Consider the following 23958-nt stretch of genomic DNA (forward strand, 5'->3'; position numbering starts at 1 on the left):
TGACCCTCCCCCCTCATGTGCTCTCTCTCTCTCATTCTCTCTCTCAAATAAATAAATAAAATCTTTAAAAAAAAAAAAAAGATAAAAAGCTTCTGCACAGCAAAGGAAACAGTCAACAAAACAAACAGGCAGCCTATGGAATGGGAGAACATGTTTGTAAACAATGTATCCGATAAAAGGTTAGTATCCAAAATCTTTAAAGAACTTACCAAACTCAACACCCAAAAAACTAATAATCCAGTCAAGAAATGGGCAGAAGACATGAATAGGCACTTTTCCAAAGAAGACATCCAAATGGCTTACAGACACATGAAAAGATGCTCAACATCACTCAGCATCAGGGAAATACAAATCCAAACCACAATGAGATACCACCTCACCCATGTCAAAATGGCTAAAATTAACAACACAAGAAACAATAGATGTTGGTGAGGATGCCAAGAAAGGTGAACCCTCTTGCGCTGTTGGTGGGAATGCAAACTGAGGCAGCCACTCTGGAGAACAGTTTGGAGGTTCCTCAAAAAGTTAAAAATAGAACTACCCTACAATCCAGCGATTGCACTACTAGGTATTTACCCAAAGGATACAAAAATACAGATTTGAAGGGGTACATGCACCTCAATGTTTATAACAGCACTATCAACAATAGCCAAACTATGGAGAGAGCCCAAATGTCCATTAACCAATGAACGGATAAAGAAGATGTGGTAGATATATGTACAGTGGAATATTACTCAGCCATCAAAAAAATGAAATCTTGCCATCTGCAACAACATGGATGGAGCCAGAGTGTATTATGCTAAGTGAAATAAATCAGTCAGAGAAAGACAAATGTGGTCATAATGTGGAATTTAGGAAAGAAAACAGATGAACATATGGGAAGGGGGGAAAGTAAAAAAGGAGAGAGGGAAACAAGCCATAAGAGACTCTTAACAATAGAGAACAAACTGGTGGTTGATGGAGGGAGGGGAGTGGGAGATGGGCTAGTTGGGTGATGGGGATTAAGGGGTGTACTTGTTGTGATGAGCACTGGGTATTGTATGTAAGTGAATTTTACACTGAATTGTATGTCACTGAATTCTACCCCAGAAACCAATATTGCAATGTGTGTTAACTAACTAAAATTTAAATTAAAAAAAAATTATGTCCTGCTTCTAGAGTTTGTTGGCTACACATTTTCTGTTTTAGCTAATATTTATTTTTTAAAAATAGAAAGGTTAAATCTGAATAGTTATCAGAATGGGAAATTGCAAGGCCTATTTCTAATTATTTGTAGCACAGATTTATCTGAATTCTTGCCGTAGAGATTTGCATCCTGTTATAGTGGATTTTTGCAGCTGTCTGAGTTTCTTTCTGGGACTGTTGCCCACCCCCCAGGAGCCCAGTTGAAGACCATGCATAATTTGAGATTGCTGAGAGCAGATATGCTGGACTTCTGTAAGCACAAAAGAAATCATCGAAGTGGCGTGAAGCTCCATCGACTCCAGACTGCCCTATCGCTTTATTCCACGTCTCTGTGTGGCCTGGTTTTACTAGTAGATAATCGAATCAATTCATATAGTGGTATTAAAAGAGGTAAGTTAACATTACCATATTTGCTTCATTAAATTTCCCCTTTAATACCATTCTTACAAAGAAAGGAATTACAGAAAAACAAAAAATTTAGCCCTGGTATTCTAGTAGCCAAGCAACACACATACCCAGCCATGGCTATTTTAGATTTCTTTCATACTTCAGCATGGGTAAAGTGCTTCAGGATATTTACTTTTTCTTAAAATTCTGTTTTATCATAAGTAATGCTCTTATGGGATTCTTGCTTCAAGGCATAACAAAAAGAATAATCAAGACACAAATGTATTCAATTCAGAGGCAGATCCTGGCTCAGTGTATTTTAGTTCATCCCTTTGTCCTTCCTTCCTAGGTTTTTTAGATAACATATTTCTTAAATGTTCTAGGTATAATTCTATGTTCCCTCTGTACAGTTCACTTTATATGATTATTTTAAAAACTTTATATATATTGAAATGTGTAACTTCTTAAGGAAGCTTGAATAGAGTTTATTTCCCATCATAAATAAAAGAGCTTTCTTGTATTTTTCAGCATTTGGGGGACTGGATTATGATTAAAGTAACTATTATTTAAAGAAGGTTTGGAATTATCTGAAAATTTCCTTGTCTATTAATTGTTTGCTCTTTTGAGTGATTGGGAGATTAGGTTTCTGATTCAAACAAAATCTCTGTCCCCTAACTTAAGACATAAGCATTGAAAGGGCAAGTATAAGAAATCATATTTGTGAATTTTATATTTTATTCTGCTAGCTCTCATTGTCTGTAAGTAAATACTCAACATTTGATAGTTCATCTATAGAAGTTCATAAATGTTTTGGGTTCTTTAGATTTTGCCACAGTTTGCCAAGAATGTACTGACTTCCATTTTCCCCGAATTGAAGAGCAGCTGCAAGTTGTCCAGCAGGTGGTACTTTATGCTAGAACCCAACGAAGGAGTAAGTTGAAAGAATCACATGGTCAGTAAAACTAAATTTTTCAAAATTTCACTTTCAGTGTATTCTGTCCCTAAGCACTCTAATAGCATGTGGACTATTATTAAAATACAGAAAGTTGTATTGGTGGAAAAGTGGAAGAAAGAAATTAAGAACAAAATTCAAGATCTTTAAAAGCTTGACTTCTGTTCTTAATTTCCTTCTTTGCGTGACTTTGTTCAATAACCTTAGCAAAAACTGTCTTTAAATTTAAATTCTGTAGTTACACTTTAAAGTACTCAGTGGAAAGTTGGTGGTCTTTTCATCCAAGTTCTGTATCTCTAAAGTGGACATAATTACTACCTCAAAGGGCACTGAAGTGATAGAGTAAATGTTAGCACAAAATATACTTTTTAAATGTTCTACCTTTGATCCCTCTTAGGTAGTAGGAAGTCAGTTATAAGAGTTGTTTTTGATTGTTCTTTTGAAAAATTACTATGTCCAGAACTATGTCCTGTTTTTTTTTCCATATTTATCCATAATATAAATATCCTTTCTAACTATTTGAGAAATTTGCTGGAAAATTATTTTTAAAGCTATAGAAAATGTTCGTGGCATCTCTCTGTAGATTTCTATTTATTCTTAGACTTAAGGGAAGATATGGGTAAAGGAAAGAACTTCGGCTGAAATTACAGAGTTCTATTTTTTAATTGAAAAATATAAGTTTAAAAAGTAGTTTCTTTATAAATTAAATTGGCATCATAAGTTTTAGTTAAGAGCTAAATATAAGGGTAATATCCATTCAAAATATATGTAAGTTGCATGTTTCTTATTTTTCAGACATTTCATATTATATCACAGGCATAAAATAACAGTATATGTTCTTATTTGGCTTTAATGCATACTCAGTATTTTATTTTATTTTTTAATAAAAACTTGATGTCTTACCCAAAAAATAAAATATGGCAAGTTTTTAAAGTGTGGCTGGTCAAACTTTTAAATCTTCCTCTGGTACTTGGATGTCTATTTTGTTGGTTTGTTTTGCAATTGTAGTGTTTAAAAGAAACCATCATAGTACTTTTGGTTCATATGTTTTGTGTTTTGTAGTAAGCAAAGAGATATTGTTTTATCTTTGCTTGCTGTCTTTGTTCCTCTCCCAATGTAATTTGTAGAATTTCTCCCTTTCTCCTGATGCTAGAAGGTAGCTCTCTAGACTTGATTAGCACTCACTATGGTTTCCATATTCAATAGACTTCTAAAAACTTGTTTTATTTTTTAATCATTTCCTAAATAGGTAAAACAGTCTCAAGATTCACAATTTAAACTGTACAAAAGAGCATACGGTGAAGGTCTTCATAATTGTCTGCCAGCCATTCAGTTTCCCCCACCCCGCAGAGGCAGCCAAGGCTGCCTTGTACCTCCAGACCTATGTCTATATGTGTATCCATGCGTGTATGTGTGTGCCTGTATTTATTTTTCCTTTTTACACAAGTAGCATCTTTCTCTGCACACTTTTCCGTATTTTGCTTTTTTTACTGAATATTTATTTATTTTGGCCATCATATCATATCAGTGCATAAAAAACATCCTTATTAGCTTTCCACTGCCCCATAGTAGTCCATTGCAAGGCATCCTTTATTAATCAATTCCATGGTAGACATTTAATCTGTCCCAGCATTTTTGCTACTATAAGTAATAACGCATGAATCACCTTATGTGTACATCATTGTGCATGTGTGAGCATATCTCTAGGAATAGACTCCGAAAGAGAAATTACTGGGTTAAAGGGTACATACATTGGTAGTTTTGATAGTGTTAGCTGTTGCTCTCCATAGCCTCACCCCTAGTTTATATTCCCACTCTAGGGAACTGTGGCTTTGTGTGACACTGTGTGTCATATATGACAGAGCCAGGCTGTGTGAGGAAGTCATAACAGAAATGTATCCTAACATAACAAAAGACCTTTCAGAAAATTCCAGTGTGTCCTCTTATTCTTCTACCATCTTCTTCCTCCATCTCATTCAAACTAGCAGTGATGTAATCAGAAATATCTTAATATTATTCTTAGTAGTGACTAAAAGCATGAAGATTGAGATCATGACAGGTGTGGGAGAAGGAGGAGGATTCTAAGTATATTTATGAGAGATAGAAAGTGTGCAGCAAATGACAGGAAGTTTTCAAACCACATACAGTTAAGGCAATGTGTGTAAATCATGGTATTATTTTGTTCTTGTTCAAGCAACTATTTTGTGGTTTAAGTGAGTCAGTGAAACAAGCAGGTCTATAAAAGACAACTTTCTGAAAGGAACCCACATGTTGTCATAGAAGAGCTCAGTGAAAATACTTTCTCTGTCTTTTCCTCTTCTGTGCACACCCACGTATTTGTTCTACACGTTTACATCCTGATACTCAAGTACCTATTTATTCTAAGGCATTCCATTGTTTTCCTTACTGTGTTCATTATATTAGAATCTTTATATTTCTACAATCCACGATAACAAGCCAAAAGCAATTTTGTTTTCTGTGTACATGTTATATACATTTTTTTAAAAATGAAAAATAGTAATTTTCTTAATATTACAAGGTATTACCATTAAAACATGGAGAGGGGAATAGGCTATGAACTGTTCTCTCTTATTCACTTAGTAGGGATTCTGTTTGTTCATACCCCATGTAAACAAAATTGTTAGAGTCCTTATTTATCATTTCTTTTGTTTTCTGTGCTATGATCAGACATTTATTCAAAACTTATCAGTTGCTGGGGTGCCTGGGTGGCTAGATGGTTAAGCTCAGGTCATGATTCCCAGGTCCTGGGATTGAGTCCCATGTCCGGCTCCCAGCTCAGTGGGGAATCTGCTTCTCCCTCTCCCCCTGCTTGTGTTCTCTCTGTCTCTGTCTGTCTCTCTCTCAAATGAATAAATAAAATCTTAAAAAAAAAAAAAAAGCCTATCAGTTGTATCGCTCTGTATGAGAGACAGACTATTACATTAAATATAGATTCTGGCAACACAGAGCCTCCTCTCTCTGCCTCTTTCTCCCTCTATTGACAAAATATTTTACAAGGTACAATGATATAATCAATTATTCCGAGTATTCGCTAAGTAAAAATAGTAAATTACTTTCATTCAGAACATTTTTGAAAGCATAATTGCCCTTGGTATTTTCAGTTTACTCATTTGAAGATCTGACTGTTTTCAAGTGATACTCTGATGCTGACAGCCATTCCAAATAGTTTTGTATTTAATTGGAATACATATACACCATCTTAAAGGTAGCTGCTTTGAATGCTAATATTCATTCTGCATTTTTGAGTTTTGGTAGAAGATACATCTGAATCTTATAAGAAATCTATTAAAAATACATGTACAGGGGTGCCTGGGTAGCTCAGTCGTTAAGCAGCTGCCTTCGGCTCAGGTCATGATCCCAGAGTCCTGGGATCAAGTCCCACATTGGGCTCCCTGCTCTGCAGGAAGCCTGCTTCTCCCTTTTCCACTCCCCCTGCTTGTGTTCCTGCTCTCGCGGTCTCTGTCTCTGTCAAATAAATAAATAGAATCTTTAAAAAAAATACATGTACATATGTAAAATAATTTGTGTCCAATTATAATAATGTATGGTCAATTGTGATTTATTTTACCGGTATTTATCCGTCTAAATAATATCATGCCTTCCAGAAAGAAAAAACAACTATTGAATATCTAACACAAGAAGTTCCCATTTGAAACAAAGTCTCATGTATCTATTTGAAATAAATTGTATATGGTGTCAGATAAGAAGTAACAGATTTCAGAATGGGCTGAATATCAAGTGATTCCTGGTACTACTAACCATTGCTTGTAGTCCTGAACAAGTTATATCAGCAACAGTGACTCCGATTCTAAAAATAAAGATGGCCACTCTGCAACTATCTAATGAAGTTGTTTTATGTGTAGTTAATTTAGTGCCCTGAACCTCCCAGATGAAAAATAGGGTACTGCCAAGTCAAATGTGGTTAAGCCCATAGGGTTTGGAATCTGGGTATGTGAGTTCAAGACCTGGTTCTGCCACTTACTGTGCATCCTTGGTTAAGTTACTTAACTTATGTAACCCTCTGTTCCCTCATATATGCAATGAAGATAGTAACAGTATCTACCTCATGAGGTTGTGTTTTAGGGGTTTTGTGAGAATTAAATGAGATTATGCATGTAAAACATGTATCAGAATGCCTGGCACCTAGCTATCCTTAGTAAATTTTTGCTGTTATTGTGATTGTTTGGGGAGCAGTAGAATTAAATGTGTCTTCATATGTTGTTATGTTCTTTCATGTTGTATTATCTCATGAATAGATTCTGGAAACCGAAATGGAGGAAATGATGATAAGGCTAAAAATGCTGACAGAAACTACTTAAATATTTTACCTGGTAAGTAGTATTTTATTTGAAATTGCAATTTTCTTATGATCACATCCATGGAGATCATAGATTTGAAATAAAAGTTCTTATGGTGTATACATTATAAGAAGTTTGTCAATGTATCACTTTGAAACAACATTGTATCTACAGAATATACTTTCACAGATGTTCTGCAATTTAAATCTTTATTCTTATACTAGTACTGACTTTCTAGATCCATACAATAAAAATTGTCCAGACAATTGCATAAATTTAATCCCATTTGCTATTTTAAAATTCTTCTGTTATACATTGTTTCTTAGTTTCTTAAATGAAGCAAGAAGTCATTTTTACTCTGAAATATAAACAGTACTAGAGACGGAAACAGTTGAACTTGTGGAAAGAACATGAGTCATATAATTTAGAATCTTTCTTATTTCCACCTCCCCATAACTGTTCCTGTTTCCCATTTCTTTAATTTCCTTTGTTATTTTCAGATAGATTATTTATCAAATGGAAATTCAGGCTCTTCATCCTCTTCCAGATTGAATTCACTCTGGTGATCTTGTAGTGTTCAGATGACAGAGTATAGCAAGGAAGGCATATCATCAGTTCACAAGCATAAAGTCTTTTGAGCTAACTAGTAAAGTTTGCATTTTCCTAAATAACTAGGTTGTTTCCTCAGTGTTTCTACCCCAGATTTTCTACATGTAGGTCACATTCCATTTAATAAGCAAATAGCATGTCGCTTTCTGGTATTCATCTTGTCAGTCCCAGTCAGTTAGCTTGTGGTCATCAGCTTCCGAACTCCCTCCCGCCTTCAGAGATTCTACCTTCGTGGGTAATGTTAGAGGCAGGATTGCATCACCACATGCTGTTTCCTCCACTTTGTGGAACAGGAAACTGTCCTCCTCTCTATCTAAAAATATCTTCATTGAGACAGGATTTATTGTATTTCTCTGCACAGATCCATAATTTAAATCATCCATATTTTGTGGCTTTCTTAAAATGTGCCAATCTCATTACCTATTCCGGAGGTACTGATGTGTGGGTTTTTTTCAACTTACCTCTCTCTTGCTATATTTATTTCCTTCCTTGCTCCTTTTTGGGAAGAGCCTATAGGTTAGTATCACATTATTACCACCAAATCAGGAGGATATGTCGTAGTCCGCATTAGAAAAGGAGTATCAAACTATTGGGTTAGCTATGCTGACAGCATCTGAATTTCCATTTGTTAAAGGATGCCAACAGCAAGAAAGTTTACCAGAGATGATGAAAGATCCAAATCACAAATGCTTTTAAGTTTTCAGGTTGAAAAAGAAAACAGTTTTATTTATATATTTATTACCAGGAGGTTTGCTCTATCATTATCTAAGTATTTATGGTTTATATTATCTAACTCTCACAACAGCTTTGTAAGAAAAGCAGTCAGGCATTATTTTTCTCATTCTTACATGAAGTACAGAGGATCTATAAATCAAATTGATTTGCCCAAGATCACTCAGCCAATAAGTGCTTAGAGACCAGATTTTCTCAATACCCAATCTAGTCCTTCTGCTATATCATATTATTTTGATGACCACTGCCAGCTCCATGATCCCCATTTCACTACTGGGTAAAATGAGACCAAGAGACAAATCATGTAAGGTCAAACAAAGCAGTGCCAATTTGGGGATTAGGAGCACCTGACTCGTTCACTAAGTCATCTGCCTCATCACTGGACCATAGCCCATATTTAATGCTGCCACTCCCCTCATCTCAATGATCAGTTAGAGTTGAGGAGGTAATATACTTCACTGGGCCCAGAATGATACTGTCTCATACAGTCTGCCAGGTTTCTGATAGGCAGTCTGCATCTTTTATTGCCTTCCAGGGTAATTGTAACTGTACTCTTCTTTTCATCTTTTATCTTAAGTCAAAAAAAAAAAAAAAGGCCCTTGCATGGGGCCTGTTAGTGGCATCCATGGATACAGCTTACAAACACTGGTAACTACAGATGAGTAAACACTGTGCTAATGTATATCAAATATTTTTAAGCATACTCTGTGTTTATAAATCAATATAAGTAAAATCCTAAGATAATGACTTTGAAGCAAGGGGAAGCAGAATTTGTGAGGGCAGGGGTTAGTGATGTAAGTGTAGTTCTTAGAAGCAAAGCTTTCCTAGAATTTTCATATCAGAATTTCCAGGGAGGCATGTGTGTTTGTAAAAACATATTCTTTATAAGCTTGTATATTTTACATATTTATACTGAGAGAAACTGTAGAATATAAAGGCTGATGGCTAGTGTGGCTACATAGAAAATGGAGTGATTATAGGAAGCATGGATTTTAAGGCTTGTCTATAAACATTTGTTCATCAAGTCATTCAACAAATACTTATTAAGTACCTTCTATGTACCAGGCACTGTTCTGTGTGCTGGAGATAGAACATTAAACAAGATAGACAAAATCCCTGTAGTCATTGAGCAGAAACAATGGTCTCTTTGATAAAAAAGCTTTTGCACAGCAAAGGAAATAGTCAACAAAACTAAAAGGCAGCCTACGGAATTGGAGAAGATCTTTGCAAATATCTTATCAGATAAAGGGCAAGTACCCAGAATCTATAAAAGAACTTACCAAATTCAACACTCAAAAAACAAAAAATCCAGTCAAGAAATGGGCAGAAGGCATGAACATACATTTCTCCGAAGGAGACATTCAGATGGACAACAGACGCATAAAAATATGCTCAACATCACTCAACATCAGGGAAATACAAATCAAAACCTGAATGAGATACCACCTCACGCTGGTCAAAATGGCTAAAATTAACAAGTCAGGAAACAACAGATATTGGTGAGGATGCAGAGGAAGGGGAACCCTCCTACACTGTTAGCGGGAATGCAAACTGGTGCAGCCACTCTGGAAAACACTATGGAGGTTCCTCAGAAAGTTAAAAATAGAGCTACCTTACAACCCAGCAAGTGCATTCTAGGTATTTACCCAAAGGGTACAAACATAGTGATCCAAAGGGGTACCTGCACCCCAGTGTTTATAGCAGCAATGTCCACAATAGCCAAACTATAGAAAGAGCCCAGATGTCCATCAACAGATGAATAGATAAAAAAGGTCATATATGTGTGTACACACACATTATACCCACACACATATATATATAATGGAATTTTACTCAGCCATCAAAAAGAATGAAATCTTGCCATTTGCAATGACATGGATGGAACTAGAGGGTATTGTACTAAGTGAAATAAGTCAGTCAGAAAAAGCAAATACCATATGATTTCACTCATGTGGAATTTAAGAAACAAAACAGATGAACATAGGGAAAGGGAAGGAAAAATAAGAGGAAAGCAGAGAGGGAGGCAAACCATAGGAGATTCTTAACTGTAGGGAACAGGGTTGCTGGAGGGGAGGTGGGTGGGGGTTGGAATAACTGGGGGATGGGCATTAAGGAGGACACGTGATGTGATGAGCACTGAGTGTTGTACGCAACTGATGAATCACTGAATTCTACCTGTGAAACTAATAATACAGTATAAATTAAATTGAATTTAAATAAAACTTTTTAAAAATAAAATAATCTCAAAGAATTTCAGTGCTGAGAAGAAAATAAAACAGAACAATGTGGAGAAGAAGAAGTGAGGGGTGTCCTATACCAGATGAGACAGTCAAGGAAGAGCTCTCTGAGGAGGTGACCTTTGATCTGAGACATCATTGTAAAAAGAAGTCAGCCGTATAAGAATCTTGGGGAAAAACTTGGACAAGGCAGCCCTGATTTGGGGTTTGAAGAACTTTACAAAAGCCTGTGTGGCTGGGACAGAGGAGAGGGTAAGACGAGGACAGATAGCTAGGCAGCATCCAGGTCACATAGGCCACGGGAACCACAGTAAAGAGCTTGGATTGTTTTCTGAATGAAGTGTGAGCCTGTTGGACAATGTTAAGTAGCAGAGTTTTATAATCTGATTTATATTGAGATTGTTTGGGCTGCAAATGTGGAAATGGTTTGTAGGTAGGCAAGACTGGGAGCAGAGAGATTAATTAAGAGGCTTTGACAAAAACCTAGGTGAGAGATGATGGTAGCATGAACCTAGGGTAAGAGCATGAGGTAGGGTAATAGCAATTAAAATGGAGTATCTCAGATTTGAGATATTTGTTGGAGATATTACTTAAAGTAGTTGATGATGAATTGTATTGTGGATTAGGGAAGAGATACTGAGATATAGAAAGTAATTAAGGGCAACTTCTGTGTTTTGTCCTGTGCCATTAACTAACTGAAGGGAGATTAGATCCACAAATTCAGATGGAGAATGCTGATTTAGGGTGTGGGGAAGAGAGGTAATCAAGCAACCTGTTTTTTTACATGCTCACTTTGAGTTAAGTAGGACATTTTGAGCATTTACATCAAAAAGTACTCATTTGATTTACTTACTTAAGACTTGGTGGTCACCATACCAATTTGTGAACCTAATGCAAAATTGGCTATTGTCTCTTTTTTTCATCACCTTTCCAAGAAGTAACGAGCAATGGCTGTATTTGCTTCCTGAGCCCAACATAGGTTCCTGATACCTCTCCTAGTTCAGCTCATTGACTGCCCTAATTATAGTTACTTATAAAGCCTATCGATGAATGTGATTTATTCATTTGAAAATCATGATTGTATTTGGTGTTCACAGGAGAATTTTACATTACACGGCATTCTAATCTCTCAGAAATACATGTTGCTTTCCACCTTTGTGTGGATGACAATGTGAAATCAGGAAACATCACTGCTCGAGATCCTGCCATTATGGGACTCCGAAATATACTCAAGGTTTGCTGTACCCATGACATCACAACAATAAGCATACCTCTCTTACTGGTGCATGATATGTCAGAGGTAAGCAGATAGAAGAATACCATAATTTTATAAATATGTTAACCATCAATATTGTGTAGTAATAATAATCCACTTTACATTTTAAAAGCACTTTTTAAAAAACTAATGGACCTTTGAATCTCCTATCTGGTTAACAGCACTGAGTGACATATGATACAAAATAGTGAATAATCCTTAACCATTTATGTTCAGAGAATTATAGCCTTATAGTAGGTAAACTAGAAAATCAGAATTAGCTTTAGCTTTGGATAAGACATATACCCCTACTTCTCTCCCTCTTCCTCCATTTTTGTCTTAAGTAGCATTAGATTTACCTCCACATTTATATTTGGCCTACACTAACATTAAAATTAGTTTGCATTCTCTGAGTATGCATTAATAGGCAACAGAAGGAGATACTAGACAACAGGAAGAAGCCAGCCTCATTTTAACATTCTCTCAAAGATGCTCAAGGATGCTTTTTGGATAATGTAAGTGTTGGCTTCTACAGTTAAAATGTGGCATAATCATCCATTCATTTTATTATGTACTGTGCTTTGTTTCATATTTTGGAAAAAAATCTTCCCGTGACTGCTTTCTCTCCTGTTTTCCTTCTCATCCACATAAAAACTGGTTAGGGAATAAGCTGAAGAAATAATACAAAGACCAAAACTCAATTTCAAATAGCCTGGAGAAACAAAGTAGCCTCAAAACAGTGGTGGTGCAGTCAAGTGCTTCTGGGAAAGCTAGTGGTCAGCCTGGTGATGAAGGACCCACATCAGCAACTTGGGGCCTGCTGGTTTGGAGGTGGCTTTTTTTTTTTTAAATGAAATGGCTTAATGCAAATTGTGAATGTCAGGAAGGAAGTTTGATCATTGATTATTAAAAGTTATTTCTTGAAATAAAAGATGTATAAATGCTGCTTTTTAGAGCAAAACATTTCGATTCATTCATTTTAAATGCAATACCCTATGTAAACACACACACAAAATCAATTCCAGGTAAGATGAGGTGATTTTAAATGATTTACCACTTACATCCCATTTGTATTTTCATCAGACACGTTGTTTCAATTAAGAGAATTCTGGCTCCATCCTATGAAAGGTGTATCCAACTGCCTGATTTATCATTCCATTCACTTATATAGCCTAAGTCATACCTAATATGGTATCAGGAGAGATTAACACACATGGTTTGTTTGGGGTTTTTTCAACTGTAGCTTTATAAAGTTTTAGTTCCATCAGGAATGTTTAGCCATTGTTAAGTTATCACTAACTAGTCCATCTATAAAAGTGTTGGAGAATAACAAAGTTTGTGATGAATTCCAGCCGCAAGGAAACATCCAAACATTCCTGCAGCTGGACTCCTGGTTAACCAGTTTATAAAAATGGTTATATGTAGGTGGGAAACAACCTCAAAAACAGTATTTCCAAAAGTCACTAAGTTTGGATTTACTTCCAGACATCTGATACTACTAGCATTCCCTCTCCCACAATGTTACAAAAGTTACATGTTTTAAATTGGGACAGCCAGCTGCAGGACATTAAGTTTGTTTCCAGAGTGTCCATTTTAATTCACAAAAGTATATTGAGCCGCGATCCTCCCATTTGTTGTATTTAAACATCCATTCGGGTCAAGAAGTTTATTCTACAAACTCAGACAACGTTGCACAGGATATAGAGTTAATCTTTGTTTTAGCTTTCATGCAAGGGTCCCAAAGCATTTTCAGGTGTTGTTTACTTCCTCTAGCAAACAGAATTTGTAGACGCTCGGTTACCACATTTTAGCGTGTGCACAGTAATGACGATAATGTCTGAAACAGCCCATGTTCTGTGGTAGCTAGAGCTGTAGAAATTAATTGCAGTTTAAAAAAAAAAAAGGAAAAACTAATCTATCAGCGAAAAGAAAGACATCCTGATAATCACCAGCTTATCTCTATAGATATTTGTAATCTCAGATACTGTCATACTGGTGCCAATCTAACCTGATAGGTATGGAATGAACGTGCAAGCCAAAAATATCAAGTTCCTGATTTCCTTTTCTTTTTTGTTGTTAACTTACTGAATAATTTGGGACTTAAAGGTTTTAGTTATTATAATTGTGGCTGATGAAGATGTTATTTGTTTTTAAATTTTTATTAGAGTAGAATACACATATAGAAAAGTATACATAAGCATATAGCTCAAATTTTCACAGACTTAACACCCATGTAACCAATACCCAGATCATAAAACAGAACATTATCACCACCCCAGAAGCCATCCTCATGCTCCCTTCCAGTCAGGTAAACCATACTCTCTCCATGAGGGTAACCGTTTTTTTCCATTTTGAAAAGCATAGATTACTTAGGCTTGTTTTTGTAGTTTATATAAGTAGAATCATATATACATATTCCTGTATCTGGCTTCTTTCACTCAATAATTATGTTTGCAAAATTTACCCTTATTATTGTCTGTGGTTGTAGATTGTTCATTCACATTGTTAGATATTACTTCACTGTGTGATTAGACCACAATTATTTAGCAATGCATTCTACTATTTATGGACATTTGGGTAGTTTCTAGGTTTTGATTATTATGACTTATGTTGCTATGAACATTCTAGTGCATAGATTTTGGCATTTCTGTTAGGTATAGACTTAGGGATGGAATTGTTAGGTGTCAACGGTATGTGTATGTTTAGCTTTGGTATTTACAACCAAATAGTTTCCCAAAGTGGTTGTACCTAACCCATTGTTTTTGAACGTGAAAAATAAGAATGCCAGACTGTTCCTCACCTTCAGATAATGACTGAGAAACTGATTAATAGTATTTCAGGTACCTCAGAGGCATATACTTGAGAGTAAAGAATAGTGGGTGTATGAACTCAGAAAATAATTCTGATATAACTTTTAAGACATATACCAACTAAATCTTAATCGCCTCTGCAGTTCAACCTTACCCTAATCAGAAGATTCAAGTTGAATAGTCAAGTATGGCCTGTTATTTTTTAGAAGATACTGTCTGCAATTATAATCATAATTGACATTTTTAAAAATTTTAATTACAGCGTAGTTAACATATAGTGTTATTTTAGTTTCAGGTGTGCAGTATAGTAGTTCAGCACTTCCATATAGCAACCCAGTGCTCATCAAGATAAGTGTATTCTTAATCCCCTTCACCTAGTTCACCAATCCCCCCACTGACCTCCCTCCTTTTTTTTTCTTTGTTCATTTGTTTCTTAAATTCCACATATGAGTGAAATCATACAGTATTTGTCTTTCTCTGACAAGCTTATTTTGCTTAGCATTATACTCCTTAGATCCATCTATGTGGTTGCAAATGGCAAGATTTCATTCTTTTTATGGCTGAATAATATTCCATGCATATATATACCACATCTTCTTTATCCATTCATCTTATTGATAGACACTTTGGCTGCTTCCATAGCTTGGCTATTGTAAATAATGCTGCAGTAAACATAGGGGTGTATATATCCTTAGAATTCATGGTTTTGTATTCTTTGGGTAAATACCCAGTTGTGTGATTAGTGGATTGTAGGGTAGTTCTATTTTTAAATTTTTGGGGAACCACCATACTGTCTTCCACAGTGGCTGCACCAGTTTGCACTCCCACCAGCAGCACAGAAGGGTTCCTTTTTTTTTTTTTTTTTAAGGTTTTATTTATTTATTTAATTGACAGAGAGAGAGAGCATGAGAGGGAACACAAGCAGGGGGAGTGGGAGAGGGAGAAGCAGGCTTCCGGCCCAGCAGGGAGCCCAGGACCCAGGGATCATGACCTGAGCCGAAGGCAGTCGCCTAACCAACTGAGCCACCCAGGTGCCCCATCACAGAAGGGTTCCTATTTCTCCACCTATTCACCAACACTTGTTTCTTGAGCTTTTGATTTTAGCCATTCTGACAGGTGTGAGGTGGTATCTCACAGTAGTTTTGATTTGTATTTCCTTGATGATGAGTGATGTTGAGCATCTTTTCATGTCTGTTGGCCATCTGGATGTCTTCTTTGGAAAAATGTCTGTTCATGTCTCCTGCCCATTTTTTAGTTGGATTATTTGGTTTTGGGGTGTTGGGTTGTGTCAGTTCTTTATATATTTTGGATACTAACCCTTTATCGGATATGTCATTTGCAAATATCTTCTCCTGTTCAGTAGGTTGTCTTTTAGTTCTGTTAGTTAATGCTTTGCTATGCAGAAGCTTTTTTTTTTTTTTTTTTAATGTGGTCCCAATTATTTTTGCTTTTGTTTCCCTTGCCTCAGGAGACATATCTAGAAAGATACTGCTACAGCTGATACCAGAGAAATTACTGCCTGTGCTCTCTTCTAGGATTTTTATGGTTTCAGATCTCACATTTAGATCCTTAATCCATTTTGAGTTTATTTTTGTGTATGGTATAGGTCCAGTTTCATTCTTTTGCATATTGCTGTCTGATTTTCCCAACACCATTTGTTGAAGAGACTTTTTCCCATTGCATATTCTTGCCTCCTCTGTTGAAGATTAATGTCAAAGACCATATAGTTGTGGTTTTATTTCTGGGTTTTCTATTCTGTTCCATTAATCTATGTGTCTGTTTTTGTGCCAGCACCATACTGTCTTGAATCACTACAGCTTTGTAATATAACTTGAAGTCCAGAATTGCGATGCCTCCAGCTTTGCTTTGCTTTGCTTTTTTCAAGGTTGCTTTGGCTACACAGGGTGTTTTGTGGTTCCATACAAATTTTAGGGTTGTTTGTTCTAGCTCTGTGAAAAATGCTGTTGGTATTTTGATAGGGATTGTATTAAATGTTTATATTACTTTGAGTAATATAGACATTTTAACAATATAAATTTCTGTTCTATGAGGTTGGAATGTCTTCCATTTTTTGTGTCATCTTCAATTTCTTTCATCAGTGTTTTATAGTTTTTGGAGTACAGTATTTCATCTCTTTGGTTAGGTTTATTCCTAGGTATCTTACAGTTTTTGGTACAGTTGTAAATGAGATTGTTTTCTTCATTTCTCTTTCAACTGCTTTATTATTAGTGTATGGAAATGCAACAGATTTCTGTACATTGATTTTGTATCCTGTAACATTCCTGAATTCATTTATCAGTTCTGGTGGTTTTTTTGGTGGAGTCTTTTGGGTTTTCTATATATAGTATCATGTCATCTGCAAATAGTGAAAGTTTTACTTCTTCCTTACCAATTTGGATACATTTACTCCTTTCTGTTGTCTCATTGCTGTGGCTAGGAACTCTAGTACTATGTTGAATAAAAGTCATGAGAGTGGACATCCTTGTCTTGTTCCTGACCTTAGGGGAAAAGCTCTCAGTTTTGGGGGTCAGGCAAGTTTTATGAAAAAAGGGAGTGGTCACTAATGTGAATTATTACCAGTAAGGACAATTAGAATATAAAACTGAGAAAAGGTTTGGTAATTAATAATCATTGAATTGTAACCCATTGTATAAAGTAAATACCCATAAGTTCATACTATTGTAAACAGATGATTGAATAAATAAATAGGGGAGAAGAAACAATGCAGAGGAATTCCAAATAATTTATATAGATACTCATTCTTCAGGGAGGGAAGCAAAAATCACCTTTTACATGTGTGCTGTTCACAGTGAGTGACTTCTTTCTAAAGAGTATGTTATGGAAAGGTTGGGGAACGGGAGAGGGGAATAACTTTACAGTGGAGAAACCTGAGAATCACTGCCTCAGCAGGTGATCCAGATCAATGTCAACAGTCATAAATCATGTTGATAAGGTGTATTGATATGATATTATAAAAATGGCTCCTTACCTCTGTAGTCTTCCTACCAAAATCCATAGCACCACTCTGACCATGAGAAAAACAGCAAATTCCAGTAGAAGGCATCCCTTACCTGACCAGGACTCCTCAAAACTGTAAGGTCATCAAAAACAAGGAAAGTCTGAAAAACTCACAGGCCTGAGGTGACATTATAACTCAATATAGTATAGTATGCTGGATGTGATCCTGGAACAGAAGACATCATTAGATAAAAACTAAGGAAATCTGCATGAACTATGGAGTTTAGTTAATAATAAGGGATCAGTAGTGATTCTTTCTCTCTTTTTTTGGCTATGAATTTGTTTATTGCATCACATTTACTGCACCCAGTAGAAAGATTAAACATGTACTCAGGGTTTTTTGACTGACAGCAAATAGAGATTCTTTAGTGAGATCTTGTCAGTTTGATGGTATATATATACTGTCTGTCATGTATACATGGCATATCTATACATATACTTGCATGCATACATATATATAATTTCATTGATGGAATAATAAATGTCAGAAATATATCAGAAAAACATGTTTATATTTATATTATTTATAAATAATAAAATAATAAATATACCTAGTAGTGCAATTGCTGGATTATAGGCTATTTTTAAATTTTTGAGGAATATCCATACTATTTTTCAGAGTGGCTGCACCACTTTGTATTCCCACCAACAGTGCAAGAGGGTTCCCACTACTAGGTATTTACCCAAAGAATACAAAAATGCTAATTCGAAGGGATACATGCACTCCGATGTTTATAGCAGCATTATCAACAATAGCCAAATTATGGAAAGAACCCAAATGTCCATCGACTGATGAGTAGATAAAGAAGATATGGTCTGTATATACAATGGAATATTAATCAGCCATAAAAAAGAATGAAATCTTGCCATTTGCAACAACATAGGTGGAGCTAGAGAGTATTATTCTACACATAGGTCAGTTAGAGAAAGACAAATACCATATGATTTCACTCCTATGTGGAATTTAAGAAACAAAACAAGCAAAGGGGAAAAAAAAAAGAGGGAGAGGTAAACCAAGAAACAGGCTCTTAACTATAGAGAACAACTTGATGGTTACCAGAGGGGAGGTGGGTGGGGGGATTAAGGAGTGCACTTGTGATGAGCACTGGGTGTTGTATGGGAGTGCTGAATCACTATATTTGTACACCCGAAACTAATATTACACTGTATGTTAACTAACTGGAATGTAAATTAAAACTTAAGGGGTGCCTGGGTGGCTTAGTCGGTTAAGCATCTGCCTTCAGCTGAGGTCATGATCCCTGGATCCTGGGATTGAGTCCCACATTGGGCTCCCTGCTCAGTGGAGAACCTGCTTCTCTTTCACCCTCTGCCTGCCACTCCCCCTACTTATGTTCTGTCTCACTCTCTCTCTCTCTGTCAAATAAATAAAATCTTTAAAAAAAAACTTAAAAAATAATATGTATATAAATTTTAAATAAATTACAATACCTTAACTCTATAAAACAGCAGTTTTTAAATTTGTGTTCTGAAGATCCCTCTAGGATCTTAGCCCCTTTCTGGGGCTCAGCAAGATTTAAAATATTTTCATAATGATACTAAAGCATTATTTGTCTTTTCCATTCTCATTTTTTCATGAGCATCAGTGAGTTTTTCCAGAGGCTGTACACAACAGATTAAATGCAGAGTGGATATAAGAATCCAGATGTCTTCTATTAAACCAGGCGCCTGGTTTAATGAGATTTGAAGATATGTAAATCATTGCCACTCTTCTCGCTTAAATTTTTTTGTTTAAGGAAATATAGTTACTTTCTACTGAAAAAAAAAAACAAAACAAAACATGTTAGGTGCACCTGGGTGACTTGGTCAGTTAAGCGTTGGACTCTTGATTTCGGCTCAGGTCATGATCTCAGGGTGGTGAGACTGATCCCCATATTGGGCTCTGCACTCAGGGGGGAGTCTCCTTCTCTCCCTCACCCTCTCCCCACCCCCTGCTTGTGCACACACACATCCTTTCTCTCTCTCTCTAAACTAAGTAATCTTTTTAAAAAATATGTTAACATGCAATAGGTTTTTCATTGTCATTTTTAAGTGAAATTGATTCTTTTTTTTTTTTAAGATTTTTTTTTTTTTTATTTGAGACAGAGAGAATGAGAGAGAGAGCACATGAGAGGGGGGAGGGTCAGAGGGAGAAGCAGGCTCCCTGCCGAGCAGGGAGCCCGATGCGGGACTCGATCCAGGGACTCCAGGATCGTGACCTGAGCCGAAGGCAGTCGCTTAACCAACTGAGCCACCCAGGCACCCTAAGTGAAATTGATTCTTTTGTGTGTTGCTGTCCAATTTCCCAACACCATTTGTTGAAGAGACTGTCTTTTTCCCATTGCATATTCTTGCCTCCTTTGTTGAAGATTAATTGACCATATAGTTGTGGGTTCATTTCTGGGTTTTCTATTCTGTTCCATTGATCTATGTATCTATATTTGTGCCAGCACCATACTGTCTTGATCACTACAGCTTTGTAATATAACTTGAAGTCCAGAATTGCAATGCCTCCAGCTTTGCTTTTCTTTTTTCAAGGTTGCTTTGACTATTCAGGGTGTTTTGTGGTTCCATACAAATTTTAGGATTGTTTGTTCTAGTTCTGTGAAAAATGCTGTTGGTATTTTGATAGGGATTGTATTAAATCTGTAGATTGCTTTGGAGAGTATAGACATTTTAACAATACTTGTTCTTCCAATCCATGAGCTTGGAATGTCTTTCCATTTGTTGTTGCTTAAATTTTTTTTATCAGTGTTTTGTAGTTTTCAGAGTACAGGTCTTTCACCTCTTTGGTTAGGTTTATTCCTACGTATCTTACAGTTTTTGGAGCAGTTGTAAATGGGATTGATTCTTTAATTTCTCTTTCTGCTGCTTCATTTTTTACATTTTTCTGTTTTAATTTCCAATGTAATAACTATCAAGAGATAAAATCCACATAGACAAAAGCTCATTGGTGTCCTCATTGATTTTTAAGAGTGTATAATATTGGGGCGCCTGGGTGGCTCAGTCGGTTAAGTGTCTGCCTTCGGCTCAAGTCATGATCCCAGGGTCCTGGGATAGAGCCCTGCATTGGGCTCCCTGCTCCTTACCCCTCCCCCTGCTTGTGCTCTCTTTCTCTCTGTCAAATAAATAAAAATCTTAAAAAAAAACTTAAAAAAAAAAAGTGTAAAAGATCCTAAGACCCCATAAGGTTCAGAACCACTCTAATGAAATAATAAATGTATATTATAGTTATGATTATGAAGACTCGCAACATAGAAAAGTAATTCTGGAGATAATGAAAAGTAGAATTTAAAATGGTATAATCACTGATTGTAACTATAGAAAATTATAAGTGAATCGATTATAGTCTGGCAGTAGCACTCATGTGTGCATTTGATCAGAGATTAGAGAGGAATGTAGAAAAATGAATACATTTGGTTTGGTAGGTGGCTGGGATGGGATGTTTGTGTATTTCTGTCACTTTTTAAATAACATGTTATACAATAAAAGCATTTTGATGCATTGTTCCAGTATTATACAAGTTAATGGAATTATTCATGCTAAAACACAGTAGTTGGAGTTCTGATGTCAGTTTGTCTTTAGAATTAATTATCTAGAAAGTTTTAAGGGTATGTTTATTTTTTAAATTATATTTACTAGGATAATTAAATTGGTTTCTATTCCACAAATGTAATCTAACAGCTATAAGGAGTTATACCTAAAGACCAGAGAAATCCAGCTAAAGTTAGCAAAAAGTTGCCCAGATCTGTTCACAAAGTAGAGGTCAATGTTATAGATAAATTAAGACTTGATTTTTTTTTTTTTTTTTTTTTTACAAAATTCTGTTAAAAACATGATTTATTTTGGTTCTCTCTTTAGGAAATGACTATACCATGGTGCTTAAGGAGAGCAGAACTTGTGTTTAAGTGTGTCAAAGGTGAGCATAACCTTATATTTTAACAACATGACCTGTATTTCTTAGTCCCAACTACTGAAATTAGAGAAACCCAGGAGAAGAATATGAACGTTACCTCTGTCCTCTGGTGCCTCAATTAAAAGTGGTTTAACAAGGCAAATATTTTTTACTTATCTTTTTTCCAGTCATAAAATAAACAAGTCTCTGGCCCTCTTGAAATGCAAGGATATTTGGATATTATTTATATTTTGCTCTGATTATGTCTTGCTCTCTATTGCCTTTTTATTTTCTTAAAAAGAAAAAAATAGAACCACATCTTCAATTATCCTTTAATAACCTGCTTTAGCTTCATTGTATAGAGACTAAATAGGACTTGAGAAATCATGAGTAAAAATGCGTTAACAAAAATATGTTAAACCTCTCTGGCAGGGGGAATTAAGGATTGCAGAAGTTTATCTGTTCTTTGGGCCTAGCCTCTCCTGCACACAAGTGGCTACCTAAAAAGGCAAGACATGAAGCCCCACATGAAAATTCAGTTTATCTTCATAAGGGACTTGTAGGTTTGAGGACCAGAACTCATACTTCAGCAAAGTCTGTTGTTCTGTTTTAGGTTTCATGATGGAAATGGCTTCATGGGATGGAGGAATTTCCAGAACAGTACAGTTCCTAGTACCACAGGTGTGTTATCTGAATAGATCTCTCCCCAGTTTAATCTCTGCTATAATATTGCTCCCAGATACAGCTAGACACCCTGTCCTAAACTCAATATAACATAATGAAATGCTTACAGCTTTCTGTTTATTAAGGGGAGAAGTGTTTGGATGCCATAAAAGCATTTACTTTATTGTCAAAGATGTCAGCATCTGCCACTCAAGGGATCTTTTATTTAACCCCAAAACCAAATTTGACTCTTTTGGTTTTTTTCCCACATTTATGATTGAAGAATTCAATAAATATGTGATTGAAGAATTCACGTAAAAGGGCATTAGCAAAAAATGATTCTGTATTCTATATAGAGCCTAGCAAAATTAGTGGTACTTTACTTACTGACTATACTAGAGTTATCTAGGGATTTTTCTGGTAATCAAATTTACTATTTGACAGAAACAACATAGATTCTCAGAAGGAAAACACCCCCTGTCCATAACCATGCGGTTAACTCAGTCATGAAAGAGAATTTTCATATACTGCTCTCCCTATCTAGGACTAGTTCCATATTTTAAATTACTTCAAAATTTTAAAAATCAATGATGATTTAACAAATGTGAACTTTTTTTTTTACTTCTAACAGAGTATTTCTGAAGAAATGTTTTATCAACTTAGTAACATGCTCCCCCAGATCTTCCGAGTATCGTCAACACTTACTCTGACATCCAAGCACTAAATCCTTAGAGACTGACACGTTGGCAGAAGAAGACTGTTAAACTTTCCAGGAACTTGAGCTGTGCTGGGATTCTGTCAAGCAAAAGATGCCCAGAAAGAGAACTTGTAATCCAAGCCCCAAATCAAATCATGATGTAGGTCTGTGAAACCTTACAAAAATTCATATACCATATAGTCTAGTGATCAGCCTTTTACTTATACATTTATTCTTAAAATTTCTTTATGAAAAAATCTTTTTTTCTACTGTTATGCCCTGTCTGTGAATATTAGTAAGTTAAAACGTCTTATATATCATACCTGGACACTTGATACAGGAGATTGTTAATTGCATTTTCATGGAGACATTTGACTTTTCCAAAAGGGTTGAGTCATATCAAGTGCAAGACTTAATCATAAAAATAAAATCTTTCCTTTACCTTATTTGCCAAGCAAAAATTAAAAGGCACGGAGATATACATTGCAAGTATGGATTTCTTGTGAAAATCTTTGTAGAAACACAAACATATGAGACAAACTTTTAAATTCTCCTGTTTCAAAAACTCTAAGGTTTTATAAGTCAGAAAAAAAAAATCAGGAAAGGACTTTGGATTCTTTACCTCTGTCTCACCCTCTCTATATGACCTTGCCCTTGTCTATTAATAACATTTCATGGGCTGGGAAAATAGCATGCTCATTTGCAAGCCCAATGGAAAGTTAGTCCAAACCAGCACCTGGCAGGATTTTAGTGTTCGGCAACATTATGACAGTCAGACAACAAAGATCATTTTCATTTCTCCATCCTGCTTCCTGCATTCTCAACTTCCTTAACCATTCTTCTACTTCCTGCATTCCATTGCTGATAACTATGTCCCCATTTCTTTCTCTGCTCTGTTTCCTCTCCTTTTTCATCATCTTTCCTACTTTCTCAGATGATGCATATCACTTATTTCTCCCATCTGTAACACATTTGCTATGAGTAGTGACTACATTAAACAAAGACATTTGCAAAAGCAATAGTTTCATCATATCCAAGTTGTATGCATGTTGTAACTGACCAATGAAATGAAATGGAGGGCTTTGACATTATGAGGAGGTGTTATGGCCTGATTCCAAGAAACAGAAAGCACTCTTGTTAGTGCACCTAAATACCTAAATGTAGTAACTTACAGAAACTCTTTTGACACACAAAATGCTTTC

At 35.8% G+C, this 23958-nt stretch overlaps 1 protein-coding gene across 4 annotated transcripts in view; it reads left to right on the plus strand.

Annotated features, from left to right (window-relative positions):
* FERRY3 (FERRY endosomal RAB5 effector complex subunit 3) overlaps window positions 1-23245 on the plus strand; it is a 46305-nt gene extending 23060 nt beyond the window's left edge. For 3 of the 4 annotated variants that reach the window (XM_045874024.3, XM_045874026.3, XM_045874022.3), the window contains 7 exons: window positions 1378-1575; window positions 2396-2524; window positions 6802-6876; window positions 11519-11721; window positions 21363-21420; window positions 22010-22077; window positions 22691-23245. In XM_045874024.3, the coding sequence (XP_045729980.1) occupies window positions 1378-1575; window positions 2396-2524; window positions 6802-6876; window positions 11519-11721; window positions 21363-21420; window positions 22010-22077; window positions 22691-22783 (824 nt within the window). In that variant the 3' untranslated portion in view covers window positions 22784-23245. The remainder of the gene's footprint in view (window positions 1-1377; window positions 1576-2395; window positions 2525-6801; window positions 6877-11518; window positions 11722-21362; window positions 21421-22009; window positions 22078-22690) is intronic. The other variant, XM_064591680.1, reaches the window with a different exon arrangement.
* The last annotated feature ends 713 nt before the right edge of the window (window positions 23246-23958 follow it).

Source organism: Mirounga angustirostris, unplaced genomic scaffold (assembly GCF_029215605.1).
Source record: "Mirounga angustirostris isolate CCGP_5_RB_7025 unplaced genomic scaffold, mMirAng1.0.hap1 SCAF_5, whole genome shotgun sequence".
NCBI classification, from domain to species: domain Eukaryota; kingdom Metazoa; phylum Chordata; class Mammalia; order Carnivora; family Phocidae; genus Mirounga; species Mirounga angustirostris.